This window comes from Manis pentadactyla, chromosome 5, assembly GCF_030020395.1.
Source record: "Manis pentadactyla isolate mManPen7 chromosome 5, mManPen7.hap1, whole genome shotgun sequence".
NCBI classification, from domain to species: domain Eukaryota; kingdom Metazoa; phylum Chordata; class Mammalia; order Pholidota; family Manidae; genus Manis; species Manis pentadactyla.
In genome coordinates, this window is record NC_080023.1 from 157,821,109 (window position 1) to 157,839,847 (window position 18,739).

The window sequence follows — 18,739 nt, forward strand, 5'->3', positions numbered from 1 at the left end:
GCTTCCTCGTCCCAGCCTTCCACGGAGGCTTTTTTAAGGAAGTGCCCAAGCGTAAGAGGCTAGGGGCTCATGACTCCGTTCCCTACTGCCCTGCATTTTCAGGACCCTCTGGCCACCACCAGCTTTGGCTCTCACTGCAGACTCTGTTCTTGGTGAGTTTCTGTAGGACTGGGGATGTGTCAGTGTGTGTGGGGGGGGCCCTTAGTATGGGAACACTGCTCAACCACTCCACTGCTGGAGGTAAAGAGCAAATGCTGGGAACACCAAGCTACAAAGGGGAACCTGGAATTCACTGGGTCATCACTCACCTCAGCACAGGCAGCTCAGTCTTTGTGCTGAAACCCATCAAATGCACTGAACCAGAAAAACCAAAACCCCAGCTCTGAGCAGACCTGAGGATGGTTCCTGCAGTGACCTCTGATCCAGCGACAAGGGAGATGCAAAGAACAGGTCAGAGGGGCGCCTTGTCCTCCCGCTGGGCAGTGTAAAGGCCCAGGCACGTGGGCAGTGAGTGTTCAGGAGACAGCCTGCCTGGGTCTGGAGCCACAGCTGACCCGGACCGCTGGTGGGCTCCCTCTGCCACTCCTCCAAGGAGGCCAGAGCCCTCAGGTCTTTTCAGTAAACTAACCAGGTCTCTCATAAAGAGTGAGAGCCCACTCCTGGCCCTCATCTCCTATTGTTTGCCCCTACCTGGCTAAAAGGGTGAAGAAAGATGTCTTTCACTAATATTTAGATCACTTAGGGAAAACTTTCCTCAACGCTGGGTGACGGGTACCTCCTCAGGGTGCTAGGATTTTGTTTTGTTTTTAACCATGGCTGTTCGTGACCATCTCAACTTCAAATTCCAATGTGCACCCTTGCCTCATTTCCAAAAAGTATTAAAAAAAATCATATCAAGTAGTGACTCTGTGGCATCTTACTACACTGATGGACAATGACTTCAATAGGGTAGCGGGGGACTTGATGATATGGGTGAATGTAGTAACCACATTGTTTTTCACGTAAAACCTTCATGAGAGTGTGTATCAATGATACCTTAATTAAAAAAAAACAATCATATGTCAAAAGAGTTTAGAGTACATAAAATAATTGTTATTCTAAGAAAATAGACTTCTAAAGGAGAAAGCCTTTAATATAAAAAACAGGCAAAGTAATGCTTTTCATAGCATGTATAGAAGGATTTGCCTAATACCTTTTTGCTTCGAGTAAAAATTACGTAGCTTCAGCTTGTGCGTACATTCAAAATATAAAAGCCGCTCGTCACTAAATTTGTAGAACTCTATGACTGAATTCCCTATTAATTAATAGTGTTGGGTTAAGACGGAGAGGGCTGTTTGTAAACAACTGATTGCAGACATTCACACTGAGTTATCTGAAAAAAGCCGGACTCTGAGTTTGGATGCTTCCCGGATGAGAGCTGGATTCTGGGCTGAATTCGTGTAATTCCACTCCTGTTTTCGAGGTGTTATAAGTGGGGCTACAATATCACCATCCTGTGAAGGAGAGAAAAACTAGGAATGGAGACAAGCCAGTTTTCATAATTTTGAGTCAAAGTCTCAGGTACATGGGCACATCCTTGTCTTGCAGGTAGATTGCTTCTAGACATGCTCTTCAGAACCCAAGCATATGCTTACAGTCCTAAGCAGGTGAGAGCCTTCCTAGCAAAAGCCAGACTATTCTTTGCAAAGGTGCTCCAGAAGCAGCACATGGCCCGGCTCTACAAACCTCTCCCCCAACACCTTTTGTGCAACACAAACTCTGTCCTGCTTTTCCAGGAGAAAGAGGGACTTCACTGGACCCCTCTCCTCTCTTTCCCAACCCCTCTGCAACACATGGTCCTGGTCTACAAGATGGCAAACAAGAGGAAGGACAGTACATACCCACAGAACTTGAGCTTGTCTCTGCAACCAAAGCTTTCACTCTGGTCCACCAGCAGAGACTCCACCCAAAACGAGGAGTGGCCTCAAAGTGAAGCAACACTACAACTTGAAAGCAGAATGTAAGAAGCTACACTTTCTAACACCCAACTATGCTAAACCATTCCTGAACTTGCGGATAGACTCTCGTAGGTCATACGAGGGTATAGGTCTCTGAGGGCCTGGGCTGCACCAGGAATGTAATGTGTGTGGTGGTGCCCTGTGCTCCTCATTTGCCTATCTGCTCGCAGACCCACTCTCCACCCTGCCTCCATTCTACTCTGGGTAACAGGAGCTGCCATTGTAAAGTACATTTCCCAGCTCCATGCCTATTGGCTTCTAGTTAAGTTTGGCCAATGGGAGGCCCGGGTGGAAATCTGGAAGAAAGGAGGACAGAGAAGGCAGAGTATTTCTCCTCTCAGCTTCCCTGGCAAGGGCAGCTGTGGTTCCACCTTCTGCAGGTGGTCCCAGCACCTGGCCTCCCACCTCTTACCCTACAGGTGGGCGCAGCTTCCTGCTGTTGTCTCACTGTCCTGTTTGCTCATTTAGCTCTGCCAACATGTGTGTACCTCATCCCCCACATTCCATTTCTTCTGTTGAGCTACTAGGAATCTGACTTGATAGACACATTCAATTGCCATGGTACTCATGTTTGGAAGACCAGTCTATCTTAAAGTCAACAATATTTGTCTGCAAACTCACCTCTTTCTCTACCAAACTTCCTTATTATGTCTACCCATCCAAATTTCAACTCTAATTTTATAAATGCAGATTTAAATATGTCACTCTTCTGCTGAAAACATTTTAATGGCCCTCAGAACTGCGAGCCCTCCCCAAATGCCCGGTGTTCCCTCTCCTCCTCTGGCCTCCTCCTCACCTTCTTGATCCACCTGACTCTTCTCTTCCATCCTTCAGGTCTTAGCCTCTATGTCCTTCTTTAAGTAAGCTTTTCCCAACCAACCAAGTCTGCCTTTAAAGCTTTCTCCCTTTGGCCCCTCTAAGACTCTCTACATGCTGCCCCCATCCCAAGCACGTAACCATGCCACTGTAATTGTTATTTACTTCTGGGTCTGTTATCCCCAACTAGAGTGAGATGCATGGGATCTATGTCTTAGGTACTGTTCCATCCCTGGTACCTAACACAGGGCCTGGCAAAAATACTCAATCACTGAGTGACTGTATCTAGATTTAAAGTAGTTATCACCACATGGCTGAATTTTAATAGCATCTTGTCTCTCTGCTTCCGGTATCTCCAAGTTCCAACCCAGCTGATGCGAAATCAATCAGTGGTTTAGTTCCTTTAGGTGCCACAGTAGCTAAGAGAGACATACTTCCTTACTCCCATGGGACTCAGTCTAGTTGGAGACAACAAACAGAAGTAAATAATCATTATAGCAGCATGGTTAGTCTTGAATTCTCTCAGTGACTCCCTCCCCGCTGAACATAAGAAAGAAATCTTTCCTAGCTGATTATCCAGGTTCTCCATAATCTTGTCTACTCCTCCCGTTGACCCTCTCACCACTCAACAGTAAGAATTTTCTCCTCCGGTCAGCACGTCTCCTCATGGTTCCCCCTAACATCCAACCAGTTCTGGCGTCTGCCTTCGTGTTGCTCTCACTGCCAAGTATGTCCGCCTTCTCTCTGCTACTCACCCAAACACAAGCCAGCCCCTGGACCCAGCAGCATCCTTTCTCCCCCATAAGCCTTTTGTGACGGTGCTCCCAACTTTCTGAGCCCTAAGGGAACTCACCTGCATCACCCATCTGGCACCTGATACAGCGCTGACACACTCAGACTGCTCCTTCACACCTGGCCTTTCATTTTTGTTTCCTTCAGCTACAGTGTTGTGAGAGAGCACTGAACCAGGAAGCAGAAAGCCGTTTCCTACCCACCTGCCAATCACATTTACTCAGTCAAGTCAACAAACCCCAACTGGTCAGTTTCTGTGCCAGGCACCTACTGTATGTAGGTCAGTACAGACAATTGTAACAACATTCTCTACAGACTTGCCAACTATGGCTTGGCTCCTCTTCCTCTCCATCCTCTTATTCTAGAGAATTTAAATAGTTTACAGGTTTGGAAATGCTGAGTTTGAAACAATAAGTTAGAAAACATATCAGTTGTATGTGGCCTTAAACAAGTTATCTACTCAGCTTTGGTAACTGTGAAAGATGAGGACACTTTAAGTCGCCTTTCAGGGTCACTGGGAGGACTGGATGAGATACCTGGTGAGGACCTTAGAAGGTATATTCACTATTTTACACTTTCATTATAGGACAATAATGGTAAACAGAGTACCCACTCACAATTGGTGGAGGAAGAAATCACTGGCAGACATACATTCAGACATTTTAATAGGAAAGCTTAAAGTGAAAAAATTTCTTTTCAAGACCAAAACCAAATGACTGTAATTTAAATGAGAACTTTCCAGAAGGAGGTGAGGATATCTTTTGGCTTTTACTTAAAAAAAAAATTGTACAAAGTATGTGAATAATAAGCCACTCACCTGAGGCTTGGTGAAATTTTTGATTAAGCACCAATGAACAAAATGTTGGCGTGCAGCAAACAGACTCTTCTCGTCAGTCTTCTTACAGTATACCCGGATTACCTGCTCTGCAAACCTCTCTGGCAAAAGCTGTGAGACCTTTTTAAGAAGAAAAGATTTTGCTATCACCTTGAAATCACACATTGAAGAGAGATCAGCTGCTCCTAAGCTCCATTATAGTTATATTAAAAGCACCACATTGTTTTGCTATTTTATCCCAATTACAATGAAAAGAATTCAAGGTAGTTGTCATACTGCAAAAGGTCCCACAATTTTATGTCAATCAATGAGAGACTAAAGTCTTGTATAATTATGTATACACTACAGACTCTCATGCTGAAAATATACAAATAAACACATTTAACTTACAGTACTCTCCTTCCCGCAGATTTATAACCCAGCCTCAATACCAAAAACAGAGCTTTCATCTATGTTCAGCCAACATGGAAAACTGACTAGCAAAATGGGCTAGTCTACACAAAACCAGGTATACTTTGATTTTAAAGATAAGCTGCTGCTTATCTTTTTACTGTACACAGTGACTTTAGGACTGACCTTGCATGTAAAATACAAATTTATATAAAGAGTTGCCAGATGCCACTTCAGTATATTTGTTTTACCTAAGTCATTACCTGATTTTTAGTAATCATGATTGCTTGGCTGGGGTCACTCTTACAATAGAAACGAACATGATCAATAGGATTCTTGTCCTCCATTCCATAATCCATGTCGATAACCTTAATAAAAGCCATAAGTAAGCGATCACTTACATAAGAACAGTGAGAACTGAATCCAGGGTTGTAGGAGCATCATAAGAAATTGGGCACAGCTCTCTGGAGGTTCAGAAGTAAGACCACTGGTAGGGTAGCTCATAGTGCAACAAAAGTAACTGGTTCATGACCTGCAGGGGTTTGGTCTTAAACTCTGGGTGGGGTTGGGGGGAGGTATTTGCACTTTCAACAGAAGTAGGGTATAAAGTCAATAGCTACTGTGTGATAGGCACTAAAGATATAGCAAGGAAACTTGATATAATCCCAGTCCCCACAGACCATATGGCCCAGACTGAGGTTGAACAAATAATTATAAAAGTACATTTATTATAAGAGATACCAAGGAAAAGCAAAGGGTGCTGGGAAATTTTGTAACCAGGGAACCTAGTAGTCTGGGACTCCCAGGGAATGACTGGAAATGCTTTCCTAGGAAAGTGACTTTACTAAGTGAGCAGGAATTAATCAGGCCTAGGTAGGAAAGAAAAAAATTCCAGGCATACTCATTGTGTCCCTTGGCAAAGAATGGTTATGGAAAGATTGCTCTTTGCTCAAAGATGCACCAATTAGAAAATAACAAATGAGGTTTATGAAGCAAAATACATGGGGAACACTGTCCCAAGATTTCAGAGTGAACTGCCCTTGGACCTGCTTCTGTTCACCTGGTTGCAGACTGACATGCCTTGGACCTGTGGACAGGCTGCAGTTTCCTGGTTCTTCAGATAAGGTTCCACCAGAATAAAGGGATCTCACATCCTGTACCCTTGGTTAAGAATGGGATCTCCAACTATTACAATATTGCTCTTCTGGAAAAATAGCTGTTTTGTCAAATCTGTTTCAGGGAGGAATTTCCACTTATACATCATGGGGAAAATAGGGATTGCTTTTTATTCCTATTCTACAGCCATGGAATAAATACCAAAGAGCTGGTGGCATCTGAAAGCTGCTGAACATTTGCTTAGTGTTCATACGTTGCCATGATGTGTAAGAACGTCAAAGCTGCATCAGGTCCCTCCCCACATGAAACACCACCAGGAGGGAGGCCTCTGACAGCGCTGGCCGTGGGGTCATGGGCTGCCCGAGCAACCATTCCCTGCCAGGTAACAGGACGCAGCAAGCTCACTGCAGCTGTCACAGCCAGGAGGCCGCACAGAACGGGAGGGCAGGCAGTGCACTGCAGACTCCTGTCTCACTTCTGGCCTACAGGTCAGTCTCAGATGTCCATCTTCTCTCCCGGGGTGCTGGCAGAACAGCCACCAAACCTCATGTACCAGTTTTCTTCAGTAACCGCTCACAGGATGAGCACCTCTTCCATCTGTTCTTTTCTGCACCAGCATCGCCACACTACTCTATTTTTTCCCGTTATTTAATTTCTAGTCTCTCCCGTTCTCCCAAACTTGTCCATGCAGCGCTTCGGAATTTCTACTCCATCATTAACCAACCCCCCTATATCCTCAGCCTCTTTGCTATCTCCTTGCCTTTGTTGCAGCCGTCTCCTGCGAGCACGATTCCCCTGAAGTTCTCTCAGGAAATGCACATCCCCCAGGGTCAGAGGACCTGCCGGCTCATCAGGTTCGCGGTTCCCTGGTACCACTTCAAGGCCCTGTTCAAGATCCCTGTGCTGAGACGGACATCCTCAAGCATTCTGTCCTCTTGGCTGAAGACTTAGGCATGACTTAGAGTCTTCGCCCTACTCTGATTCCTGACGTTATCCTCGATGACTCGTGGCTGGCCAACCAATCTCGTCATCCTCATCCTCACAGACATTTTCCACTCCAACTCAGCCAACACTCTCAGCAGATTACTCTCTGAACCTTATCAACATTTAAAAATATCCTCCTTCTAAAAATCACTAGTTTAAGCATCCTGTCTCTGTCCTAAAATCCCTTTCTTCCTATTTGCTTGTTCCTATCTCATCAGGACCTCCAGTGCCTCTTCACTTCCTTCCAGCTTGCCAATGACCTATCTTTGTTTCTCTCCCAATCTAACTTAGATTCTGTGATCCACTAATCCAGTAATTTTCTGCAGTTACCCTCAATTTCCTTGTCTGTCTTTCCACTGATCTAGCAAAAAGCTGCATGACAATCCATGGTCACCAGCCTTCGCCCGGGCCCTCTGGACCTACCAGCAGGCTCAGTGCAATCCTCTCAGTCTCCATAATGAGATATCAAGCCACTGCCCTCTTCTCTGACCTCTGACCCTGCTCCCCACCCCCACCCTCAGTGACTAACCCCATTTTGGCTCTTATTTCAGAAACAAAATATAGGCTATTAGGTAGGAACTCCCGCACCCTACATCACACCAAAGCAGCAAGCTTGCCCCCATCTGCAGCTGTGTTCAGCCTTCTTCTGGTACAACAGGTAAATATCTTCTTATCAAAAGCTAAGGACAATCGTTCTACTAGTGTTCTAGACCACAGCTATGCCACAGGACCTTCTGTGGTGATGACAATGTTCTCTGCCTGCGCTGTCCGCTTCAGTTACTGAGCGTTTGAAACACACAGTTACTCCAACTAAAGTACTACGTATTTCTATTATACCTTATATTAATGACTTTAAAATTTAAATATGGCTTTTAAAATGCTATTTGGCATTCTCATTAGGATACGAGAAGACACCAGAGCCTTTATGAAAACAGTAGTTAGTCTTAACTTTTCCTTTGTGTGTGTGTGTGTGTGTAGGCAATTAAAAATAATAATTGGTATGTATTACTTTTGTGATTAAGAAACATTCAAAAGTCAATATATACAATGTTCTACTAATCACATGACCACAATTACATAAAAAGTATTGACATGTCATTAACTACAATAGTTGGGGTGAGGATTTAATCATGTACATAACTATTGAATCACTATATTGTACACTTAAACCCAATATTGTGTATCAACTACACTTCAATTAAAAAATATAAAATAAATTGACATGCCAAAGAAAATTTTTAAACTGGTTAATACTGGTTCTCTTTGTGAGATCACATGTGATTTTCCTCCTTTCTGTATTTCCCAAATTTTCTATAATGTACATGTACTACTTTTATAAGAGGGAGTCTTTATCTTTAAAGAAATTCTTTACTTAGTACATCACTGGGCAGACTACTTACGTCCACTATGAAGTCTTCAGCCTTCAGTTCAGCTTCCAGCAATACTTCATTAGGTTTAGCATCAGCAACCTCTTTTGGAAGGGATTCATAGTTTTCCTAGAGAAGATAAGACTCCTCATGTTAGAACCCCAGTTTTTCATCATTAAGGGCTTGTGCCACAAAGAGGTTCCCTCTCTGAAAATGGCACTTTACTAAGAAAAGTGAGTAGAGATACCCCTAACAAATATATAGCTTCTGCCTATGCCATCCTTTAGTCCAATTATAATACAGCAATTTTTATAACAGTTTTCACACTTAAAAAAAGGTGGTAAAAGATAGTAACTACAGTAGCCGGGGGGGTGAGGATTTAGTAATATGGGTAACTATTGAACAACACTACTATATACTTGTAACCAATATAAGACTGTATACCGATACTTAAAAAAAAAAGTGGTATTAACCTACTAGTAAAACAAAAGGAAGTAAAGTATAACCCAAAGAAGTATTATGAGGCAGGTTGTAGTTATCAGCAAGGCTTGTGTTACTGGCTTTCTGACAAAAGAGAAAACCTTCAACAAGCAGGAGAGGAAAATAGTTACCTGACCTGAAGAGGACAGGCATATGCCATCTGGGAGAACCTGATATGCCATGACAGAAGAGTTAAAAGCAGGTCCTTAGCATCTCAATGAAGCTTATGCAAATACCTTATTTTGAGGCCCATTTCCCTTCCTTTATTTATTTACTTTTTTGCCTTTGGACCTAGCTAAAATGTGAGGCTCCCTTAAACTTCTGGGATGAGAGAGTAAAGGTTTGGACTTAAATTAGATGTGGCTTTGAATCCTGGCTCACTGTGTCTCTAGGAAAGTTATTTAATCTCTTCCTCAGGCCTCAGTTTCTTCCTTCACCTTTGGGGCAGGCCAACAATGTGAAGATTAAATAAGAATGAGCTTAAAGGGCTTAGAACAGAGCTGCTGTATTGTGATGGGTTAATGGTTTCCTCCTGGAAGACAGACAACCTTTCACTAGTGGAAAGGTGCTTGACAACTCAACTTACCCTTTTAATTTTTATTTGTCCCATTGGCTGAGTCTCACCCACATACTTGTATAGATTACGGTATTCGACTTTTTTTAAAACCTCTCGTGCTGCATCCAATTTGGGATCAGTAGAGTATAAAATGTCCAGAAAAATGTTATCTGCCAATTTGATGAAATTTCAGTTATATAAAATGAAAAAAAGAAACACAACAAGATTTAAAAAGATGCATATACTGCTTGTGGTACTTCTGAAATGATTTCAAGCAGAAGTTTACAAATATAAGCTCACTATGATTGTAACAGTAGGAAAAAATTTTTTTAAAGACTGAAATAAAAAACCTTTCTAAAAAACGTCTTGTACCAGAAAGTCACAGTAATCAAGACAATTTGGTACTGGCACAAGAACAGACACACAGACCAGTGGATCAGAATAGAGACTCCAGACATTAACCCAAACATATATGGTCAATTAATATATGATAAAGGAGCCATGGACATACAATGGGGAAATGACAGTCTCTTCAACAGTTCGTGTTGGCAAAACTGGGCAGCTACATGTAAGAGAATGAAACTGGATCATTGTCTAACCCCATACACAAAAGTAAATTCGAAATGGATCAAAGACCTGAATGTAAGTCATGAAACCATAAAACTCTTAGAAAAACATAGGGAAAATCTCTTGGACATAAACATGAACAACTTCTTCATGAACGTATCTCCCCAGGCAAGGGAAACAAAAGCAAAAATGAACAAGTGGGACTATATCAAGCTAAAAAGCTTCTGTACAGCAAAGGACACCATCAATAGAACAAAAAGGCATCCTACGGTACGGGAGAATATATTCATAAATGACAGATCCGATAAAGGGTTGACATCCAAAATATATAAAGAGCTCACGCACCTCAACAAACAAAAAGCAAATAATCCAATTAAAAAATAAGCAGAGGAGCTGAACACAGTTCCCCAAAGAAGAAATTCAGATGGCCAACAGACACATGAAAAGATGCTCCACATTGCTAGTCATCAGAGAAATGCAAATTAAAACCACAATGAGATATCACCACATACCAGTAAGGATCACCACCATCCAAAACACAAACAACAACAAATGTTGGGGAGGTTGTGGAGAAAGGGGAACCCTCCTACACTGCTGGTGGGAATGTAAATTAGTTCAACCTTTGTGGAAAGCAGTATGGAGGTTCCTCAGAATGCTCAAAATAGAAATACCATTTGACCCAGGAATTCCACTTCTAGGAATTTACCCCAAGAATGCAGCACTCCAGTTTGAAAAAGACAGATGCACCCCTATGTTTATCGCTGCACTATTTACAATAGCCAAGATATGGAAGCAACCTAAGTGTCCATCAGTAGATGAATGGATAAAGAAGCTGTGGTACATATACACAATGGAATATTATTCAGCCATAAGAAGAAAACAAATCCTACCATTTGCAACAACATGGATGGAGCTAGAGGGTATTATGCTCAGTGAAATAAGCCAGGCGGAGAAAGACAAGTACCAAATGATTTCACTCATATGTGGAGTATGAGAACAAAGAAAAAACTGAAGGAACAAAACAGCAGCAGACTCACAGAACCCAAGATTGGACTAACAGTTACCAAAGGGAAAGGGACTAGGGAGGACGGGTGGGAAGGGAGGGATATGGGGCAGGAAGAAGAAAGGGGGCACCATGATTAGCATGTATAATGTGGGGGGAGGCATGGGGAGGGCTGTGCAACACAGAGAAGACAAGTAGTGATTCTACAGCATCTCACTACGCTGATGGACAGGGACTGTAATGGGGTTTGTGGGGGGGACTTGGTGATGGGGGGAGTCTAGTAAACATAACGTTCCTCATGTAATTGTAGATTAATTATACCAAAAAAAAAAAAAATACAGCATCACTTGCATCATCATGAACAAGTTAAAAATAAATATCCCCAACATGAGCATTCTTCCTGAAAGCATCTCCTTTAGCAAGGGAAACAAAAGCAAAAATGAACACATGAGACTACATCAAACTAAAAAAGCTTCTGTACAGCAAAGGACATCATCAACAGAACAAAAAGGCATCCTAAAGCATGGGAGAATATATTTGTAAATGACATATCTGACAAGGGATTAACATCCAAAATATATAAAGAACTCACACAACTCAACACCCAAAAAGCAAATAACCCTATTAAAAAATGGGCAGAGAAATACAACTTCTCAGATTCAAAAAGACATATGCACCCCTATGTTTATCACAGCACTTTTTACAAAAGCCAAGATATGGAAGCAACCTAAGTGCCCATCTGTAGATGAATGGATAAAGAAGATGTGGTACATATATACAATGGAATACTATTCAGCCTTAAGAAAGAAACAAATCCTACCATTTGCAACAACATGGATGGAGCTGGAGGACATTATGCTCAGTGAAATAAGCCAGGCAGAGAAAGACAAGTGCCAAATGATTTCCCTCATTTGTGGAGTATAACACCAAGGTAAAACTGAAGGAACAAAATAGCAGCAGACTCAAGAGACTCCAAGAATGAACTAGTGGTTACCAAAGGGGAGGGGTATGGGAGGCGGGTGGGGAGGGAGGGAGAAGGGGATTGAGGGGTATTATGTTTAGTACACATGGTGTGAGGGGTCACGGGGAAAACAGTGTAGCACAGGGAAGGCAAATAGTGAATCTGTGTCATCTTACTACACTGATGGACAGTGACTGCAATAGGGTGTGGGGGGGACCTGATAATATAGGTAAATGTAGTAACCACATTGTTTTTTCATGTGAAACCTTCACAAATAACACCTTAATAAAAAATTTAAAAAAAACAATATCTTAATAAAAAATTAAAAATAAATAAACAAATACCTCCAACTTGCTCAAATTGTTTTAGTTTATTTCATTTCTATCAACCTAACAATAGATTAGTTTATCTACTATGATAATAAAACAAAACATACAATTCAGTTATACATTACCCCCCATGAGTAACTCTCATTAATCCAACCTAGATTAACATGCAAGAAGCATATTATCACATTATAAACCTTAAACATAGATGTACAGTGTTCTCAGTGCGCACAAAGACATTCAGTCTGGAGGATCACTATGTCACTTCAAATCTGGGGTTTAGTTACGAATGAAAAAGGACTAAAAAGTTACAAGTGTAATAGGGACTCTATATTAATTACCTATGTAAATTTTCTAAACACTATATAGAGTGTTTGTAATTAAAATTTTTCTCTATTAAGTTTCTTTTGATTATATTTATTGAAAGCTATGTTAAGTTTGTCAGATTAAATAATAAATATTTGGGCTTGTATTCTGTATGTTTTTGTTCCTCCTTTTCATTTTCCTAGTAATTTATGTAATGATTTAATTTAAGTAATTTAATACTTATTTTACAAAAGCATCAATCTGCAAGGGGTTGGAAATGAAGAATACTGGGTCTTCAAAGAGAGTTTAAGAAGAAATGGTTTAGGTTTCACTCTGGCAGTGTGCTGCAGACAGAATCTAGCAGGGGTGGACAGCAGGGAAGCCCCAGGCTGGAAGCTGATGCACACTACCTTGGCTATCTTCCGCCACTCAGCTTTTGTTGTTTTGGCTTGTTTTAAGAACCTCTAAGCCTCTCTATTACTTATAAGCTCTGTGATTCTAATTTTATTTTTAGTTAAGCAGAGTTAATTTCATGACATGCAAGTAAGAACTCTGACTTTTTGTTCTACCTCTTTCGCTTTACTGATCTTTCTTTCTCAGGAGTCAACACTTGCCCACATTAAACAACCAACCGCAGCACATTCACCTCTCTTCCCTCCCACCCTAAGCTGCAGATTTTGTTTCTGCTGAAGTGTGCAGAAATGTTTCCTGCATCCTGTGTTTTGCAACAAAAATGTTAAAAGGGCAAAACAGGCTTTTCTGATATTAATCCAACTCTACTACAAGTTAAATAAATATTGAATACTTATGTGCCAAGCACTATACTAGGTGCTATGCCTCATTTAAGCATCACAACACAGCTATATATACTAGGTGTCATTACCTACATATTATAGATGAGGAAGCCAAGGTTCAGAGAAGTTAAATAACTTTATCAAGTTTACCTTGTTAGTACAAAGCACAGACAAAACTCAAGTCTAAAAGTATACAGTCATTGAGAAGCTAAATATGTTGGAATGTTTGGAAAATAACCCATGTGTAATCCAAGAGAAGCTTATACTTTACTTGAGATGTACTACCTATGCTTATGTTACCTTCTGGTTCTTACCTGTTAGCTTAGTGAAGGCTTCCATGTCATCAATTGCTGTAGAAATGTGATACTTTTTTCCTTCAGCACCTACAATCTCTATGTAGGGGTCTGCTTTGAGGAAAGCATCAGTAATCCTAAAGATCATTTTATAAAAATTTGTTTACAAGAACATTTGAATATTTGCTTTATGCCTGACTTAAAATAAAGGAAATCTTTCTACTTTAGGGAAGTAAAATTTTGAGACACAATGTTCTAAAGACAACTGCTTCTCGAACATAGTAATAAGCACACGATGATTCACGAGCTACCATGTCTGCTGTGTTCTAGGCATTATGGCAGAGCTTTAGATAAATTACCTTATTTAACCTTGCCAATAAGATGGGTGTAATCAGCCTCAATTTAACTAATACAGAAATTAAGTAATTTTCATTTAACCAAGTTAGGAAGAAATAATGCCCGGCTCTGAATGTAGAGCTCTGCAACTCTCCAAATCAAAAACAAATTAACAAAAACAACAAAAACTTCTTACCAAAGTAACAACAATACAAACAGAACACATTATAAGTAGTCTGCTCATGACAAAAGATGGGGAAAAAATAGGAGGAATAAATTTTCTCACCACAAATGTAAACATGAGTATGAAAGGCATATAATAACTCAATTTAAAGGTATTTTAAAGACATGGAATTAACTCAACTCACACCTAACTTTTGATAATTCCTTGTGGATACTTTGGGTGACAGAGATGTCTGGCTGTACTTAATATCTGTACTTGATTGTCCTTTTCTATCATGGTTCTGACTGGATCATGGAGAAGGGTGAAACTCCTGTCTGTTTTATTATTTGCTATAATTTTGATAAATAACTGATAGGGTAAGGACAGACATTAATCTTGACCCTTAAAATTATTTTTTGTCATTAATTGGGAATGTCAATTATCCATGTCCCATCTCACCTTGATGACTAATGTCTGGTACATAAGTGAATACCTGTGCCAACGTCTAAGCCATGCCAACATTGCCTCTTTTGTCTAGTTGAAGCCAGCTATTCTGCCCCTCATCTATCTGATTTATCCATTCTCCTCCTCTTTCTCCAACTAAGTTACGTTTACTTTATGCTAGTTTTCTTGCTTGTTTAAGGAAATCATTTTAGATTTATTCACTTAAAATTCACATGAATTTATTGAGAGATGTCAACTTGACCCAAGAATGATACTCTAGCAAAGCATCATGGAAAATTTTATAGAGAAATAACAATAGGATTCCTTACATTGTGTCAATGATGTTGCCAACTTTGTGTTGATAAGCTCTACGGTGCAAACAGTTGCGTGTGTGGAACATGTCATACAGATTGCCAACCTCCTGCAAGAAAACATGAAATTAGTATTAATACAGGATCACATTGTTACCCTTGTTAGTAGATAAGTATATAAGATAAGGAAAAGGGATGGTGGCAGACAAGAGGGCTATGTACAGGGGTTATTTCACTAAAACCCCTGAGTCCACTGAAAAAATGACAAGGCAGGTAAGTAAAACTATTGGTTTGCATCTTTTGTTCTTAGTAAACCCAAATCTATTGAGTGTTTTGACTCTGATAGTTTCTGTTTTAGGCACCGTCAATATATTTTTAAATCTTCCTAATAACTCTAGAAATTAGGTATTATTCTTCTTAGATTCCTTATTCTCAAAAGAAAGACTTTCTATAGAACAATACTGTACTACTCTTCAGCTACATGGGACCTAAGAATTTGAGTATTTTAACTACAATGAAACACTAATATAGTGATAAAGGGTGAAACCTGAGCCAAACTTTCTGGGTTGAAATTTCAGTTCTGCCATTTATAAATTGCATGTCCTCTTTGTAACTCAATTTGTTCCTCTCACATCTGTTAAGTGGGATAATAGTATTATCTATTTCATAGGGTTGTAAAAATTGGGTTAATCCATCTAAAACACTCAAAACAGTGCCTAATACAATACTATGTCAATTGTAATTTGATTGTTACTAAACACACACAGTAAAAGTGAAAAGAAACTTACAAATGCTAAGCATAAGTAGGATTGACAATTTACCAGGTACTGGCTTTTACAAATTAGTGAATGGTCATTTCTACATTTCAAACCGTGAACTACATCTTCTTTGTTGTTCTTCCAATACGGCTTACCTTCTCTCTAGTACAAATATGCTTCCTGTTATCAACTTCACAGACACGGGCAAATTTAATAAAGCGCTTGTAATCAAAATTATTTTGGATTCCAAGATGATGGCAGTCCCTGGAAACATTCCAAAGCAGAGAGAAGAAATTTCATTTTTTTTAACAGTAAATTTTTTAACAAGGAAACTGTACCTTAAATATTAACACTAAATTTACACAAAGATTTTTTTATTTTACTTAAATAGAAATTGTATATATTTGAAATATACAAGGACTTTAACCAACTTTTCTGCATACCTGGCAAAATAATCCCATTTGTCTACATCAATGCCATTTCTTTTATTGGCCACTATCTCATATAGGAAGCTTTTCTCTTTAGGACGCCCTTTGTATGGCCACTGAAAGACAAGAAAACTCACAGAAAATTTTAGGATAGGAACCAACTCTGTTTACAGGCAAAAGCAAAGCACTACACTAATCTGAAAAATTATAAACAGACACCTAAATAGGAATGTGTAACTTAGAAGGTTTCTACTTTTTCCTTCTTCTACTTAATTCCTAAATTAGTAGAAAAGGGAAAAGAAATGCTAAGGTACGTGACATACTATTAATAATAAACTGTGTGCCACTGAAAGGATCCTAACTTCATTACAATTCCCATTACCAACAAGCTTTCTTATTTTCTTGCTTTAGAAGTTTCTAAAAATATATGAAATATAATTATGAACTAGTAAGAATGTTCCTTATATGCTAATGTTTGACTTCACACACGAAAATAGTACTATCTTTCAAAGTAGCTATACATCTAGTCTAAATGATTTGTACTGTCCAAAGAATTTTTAGAGCTCAATTTTTTGGAAATAGGATATTTGCTATAAAATCCACCTCTTTATCTTACATCTTATAAGTAGATTTGCATATATTTAAGGAAAAAACCTTAAAAACTTCAGAAGGAAATTATTTTTCAACTTCTTTTTAAATTAAAAAAAATAATCATAAAGGAAACAGAACAGATTTTCCTCTGAACTAATTCAACTTTTTTCTAGCTCTTCATATAGCTAAATATTTCAAATATGTTAATTTTAAGGGATAAATAAGAAACATACTTTTATTTTCCAAAAAAAAAGTAACTTTAGGCTTCTACATAAAATACTGAATACAAATTCATTAAAAATATTTACATGTGAATTTTAATTTGGGAGGATAACCTCTAAAGAGCTCAGTTAAGAGATGGAAAAAATATATAAGCCTTTCATTTTTTTGCATTAAGCAGTAGAAATATATAACATAGTCTATCATTTAGTCCCCCTAAGTAGCCAAATACCCCTCCTTAAAAAGCTCTGAAGGAACTGAGAAAAGACTAGATGGAAAGTACCAGTCAGTTCAAATTAAGTTGTACACAAACTTACCGAAAAATCTTTAATTGGAGATTCAAGTGGTCCTGTAATTTGTTCCTTGATAAAGCAAATATCTTCTTCAGGGATGAGACCATAGTATTGCATGACATCTCTGAGTCCATTCGTATTAACTAGGTGTTCAAACATCATAACTGAGCCCTGTTCATGCTAGGAAAAGTCAGCATAATATGGTTTTTAGAGACTCTAGTCCATTAGGACCCAGATTATCCAAATTACTCTTGATTCCAGGTAATTCAGAGGTGAATTTCTACTGCATGTTAAAGATCTAGTTTCCAGCTACAGTCCCACAGATATTTTTAAAAGCCTATCAAATTTGTGTCTACACGCATACTTCAGAAAGATTACAGGTTTGGTTCAAGACCACTGCACTAAAGCAAATATTGCAATAAAGCAAGTCAAATGAGTGTTTTGCTTTCCCGGTGCTTACAAAAATCATGTTTACACTGAACTGTAGTCTATTCAGTGTGCAATACCAAGTGTGCAACAGCATTATGTCTAAGAAAAAAATGTACATACCTTAATTAAAAATACTTTACTGCTAAAAAGTGCTACCATCTGACCTTTCAGCAACTCATAACACTGATCACAGATCACCACAACAAATACAATAATGAGAACATTGAAAGTATTACAAGAATCACCAAAATACTACAGAGCCACAAAGCGAGCAAATACTGTTGGAAACATGGCACCAATAGATTTGCTCAATGCAGTTGCCAAACCTCCAATTTGTTAAAAACATAATATCTTCAAAGCACAATAAAGTGGAGCAAAGTAAAATGAGGTATGTCTGTATTTAACTAACCTAAAACCTTTTCAAACTATGTTCATAATTATTTCATAAACACACTAAAGGGATATACCATCTGAGGTACAGAGGTGCTGTATAGTAAGTACAGAAGAATATTACCAAGTCATACATGTAGAATCCCATTTTTAATAAATATCACTAAGTTCTACTGTTTCATCATCCTTCAAATGAAGTTCCAAGTTCTATTAGCATTTCCATCTAGTGGTGAAAAGGGGTAACTGCAAACTTGCCAGTAAAAAATGTTTTTAAGCTCTGAAATTAAGATCTGGGTGGGAATCAAAATTGGCCTCATTTTATTTAACTATCTCTATTCACTCATTCATAATTGCTGTAAAGATCAAACGACCACCTTGAGACATCTGTCCTATCACAGGTCTTACCAAAAACTGACTCAAGATAAAAACAAAAACCTGAAAGGTCCTATAACTCTTTCCTTACTTGAATAAAGATACATATTAACTACAGAGGAAAAAAAGAGTATAGTGGAGAAATTTGACTGAGTTTGCCTTCATCAAGTGATCAAAGTTAATATCACCAGTAATGACTTATATATACTTTATGTGTCTCTGATGTGACACACTAAGGACAAACAGCATTCTGCCAAAAATGCATTCTCACATGGAAAGGAAACATCAGAAAAACTGAAACTCAAACTCAATTCCACAAAAAAACTCAACTGTACTCCAAAAAATGACAAGGTCATGAAAGACAAAGTCTGAAGAATCATTCCAGATAAAGAGACTAAAGAGAAATGGCAACTAAATGCAAT

General features: G+C 39.1%; 1 protein-coding gene across 2 annotated transcripts in view; it reads right to left on the reverse strand.

Annotated features, from left to right (window-relative positions):
- Positions 1 to 651: 651 nt before the first annotated feature.
- SAMHD1 (SAM and HD domain containing deoxynucleoside triphosphate triphosphohydrolase 1) overlaps positions 652 to 18,739 on the reverse strand; it is a 39,597-nt gene continuing 21,509 nt past the window's right edge. The window contains exons 7-16 of one of the 2 annotated variants that reach the window (XM_036902340.2): positions 17,151 to 17,306; positions 16,039 to 16,139; positions 15,751 to 15,859; positions 14,856 to 14,947; positions 13,605 to 13,720; positions 9,364 to 9,503; positions 8,331 to 8,426; positions 5,094 to 5,198; positions 4,423 to 4,560; positions 652 to 1,493 (exon numbers count right to left, since the gene is read on the reverse strand). In XM_036902340.2, the coding sequence (XP_036758235.1) occupies positions 1,359 to 1,493; positions 4,423 to 4,560; positions 5,094 to 5,198; positions 8,331 to 8,426; positions 9,364 to 9,503; positions 13,605 to 13,720; positions 14,856 to 14,947; positions 15,751 to 15,859; positions 16,039 to 16,139; positions 17,151 to 17,306 (1,188 nt within the window). In that variant the 3' untranslated portion in view covers positions 652 to 1,358. The other variant, XM_036902341.2, reaches the window with a different exon arrangement.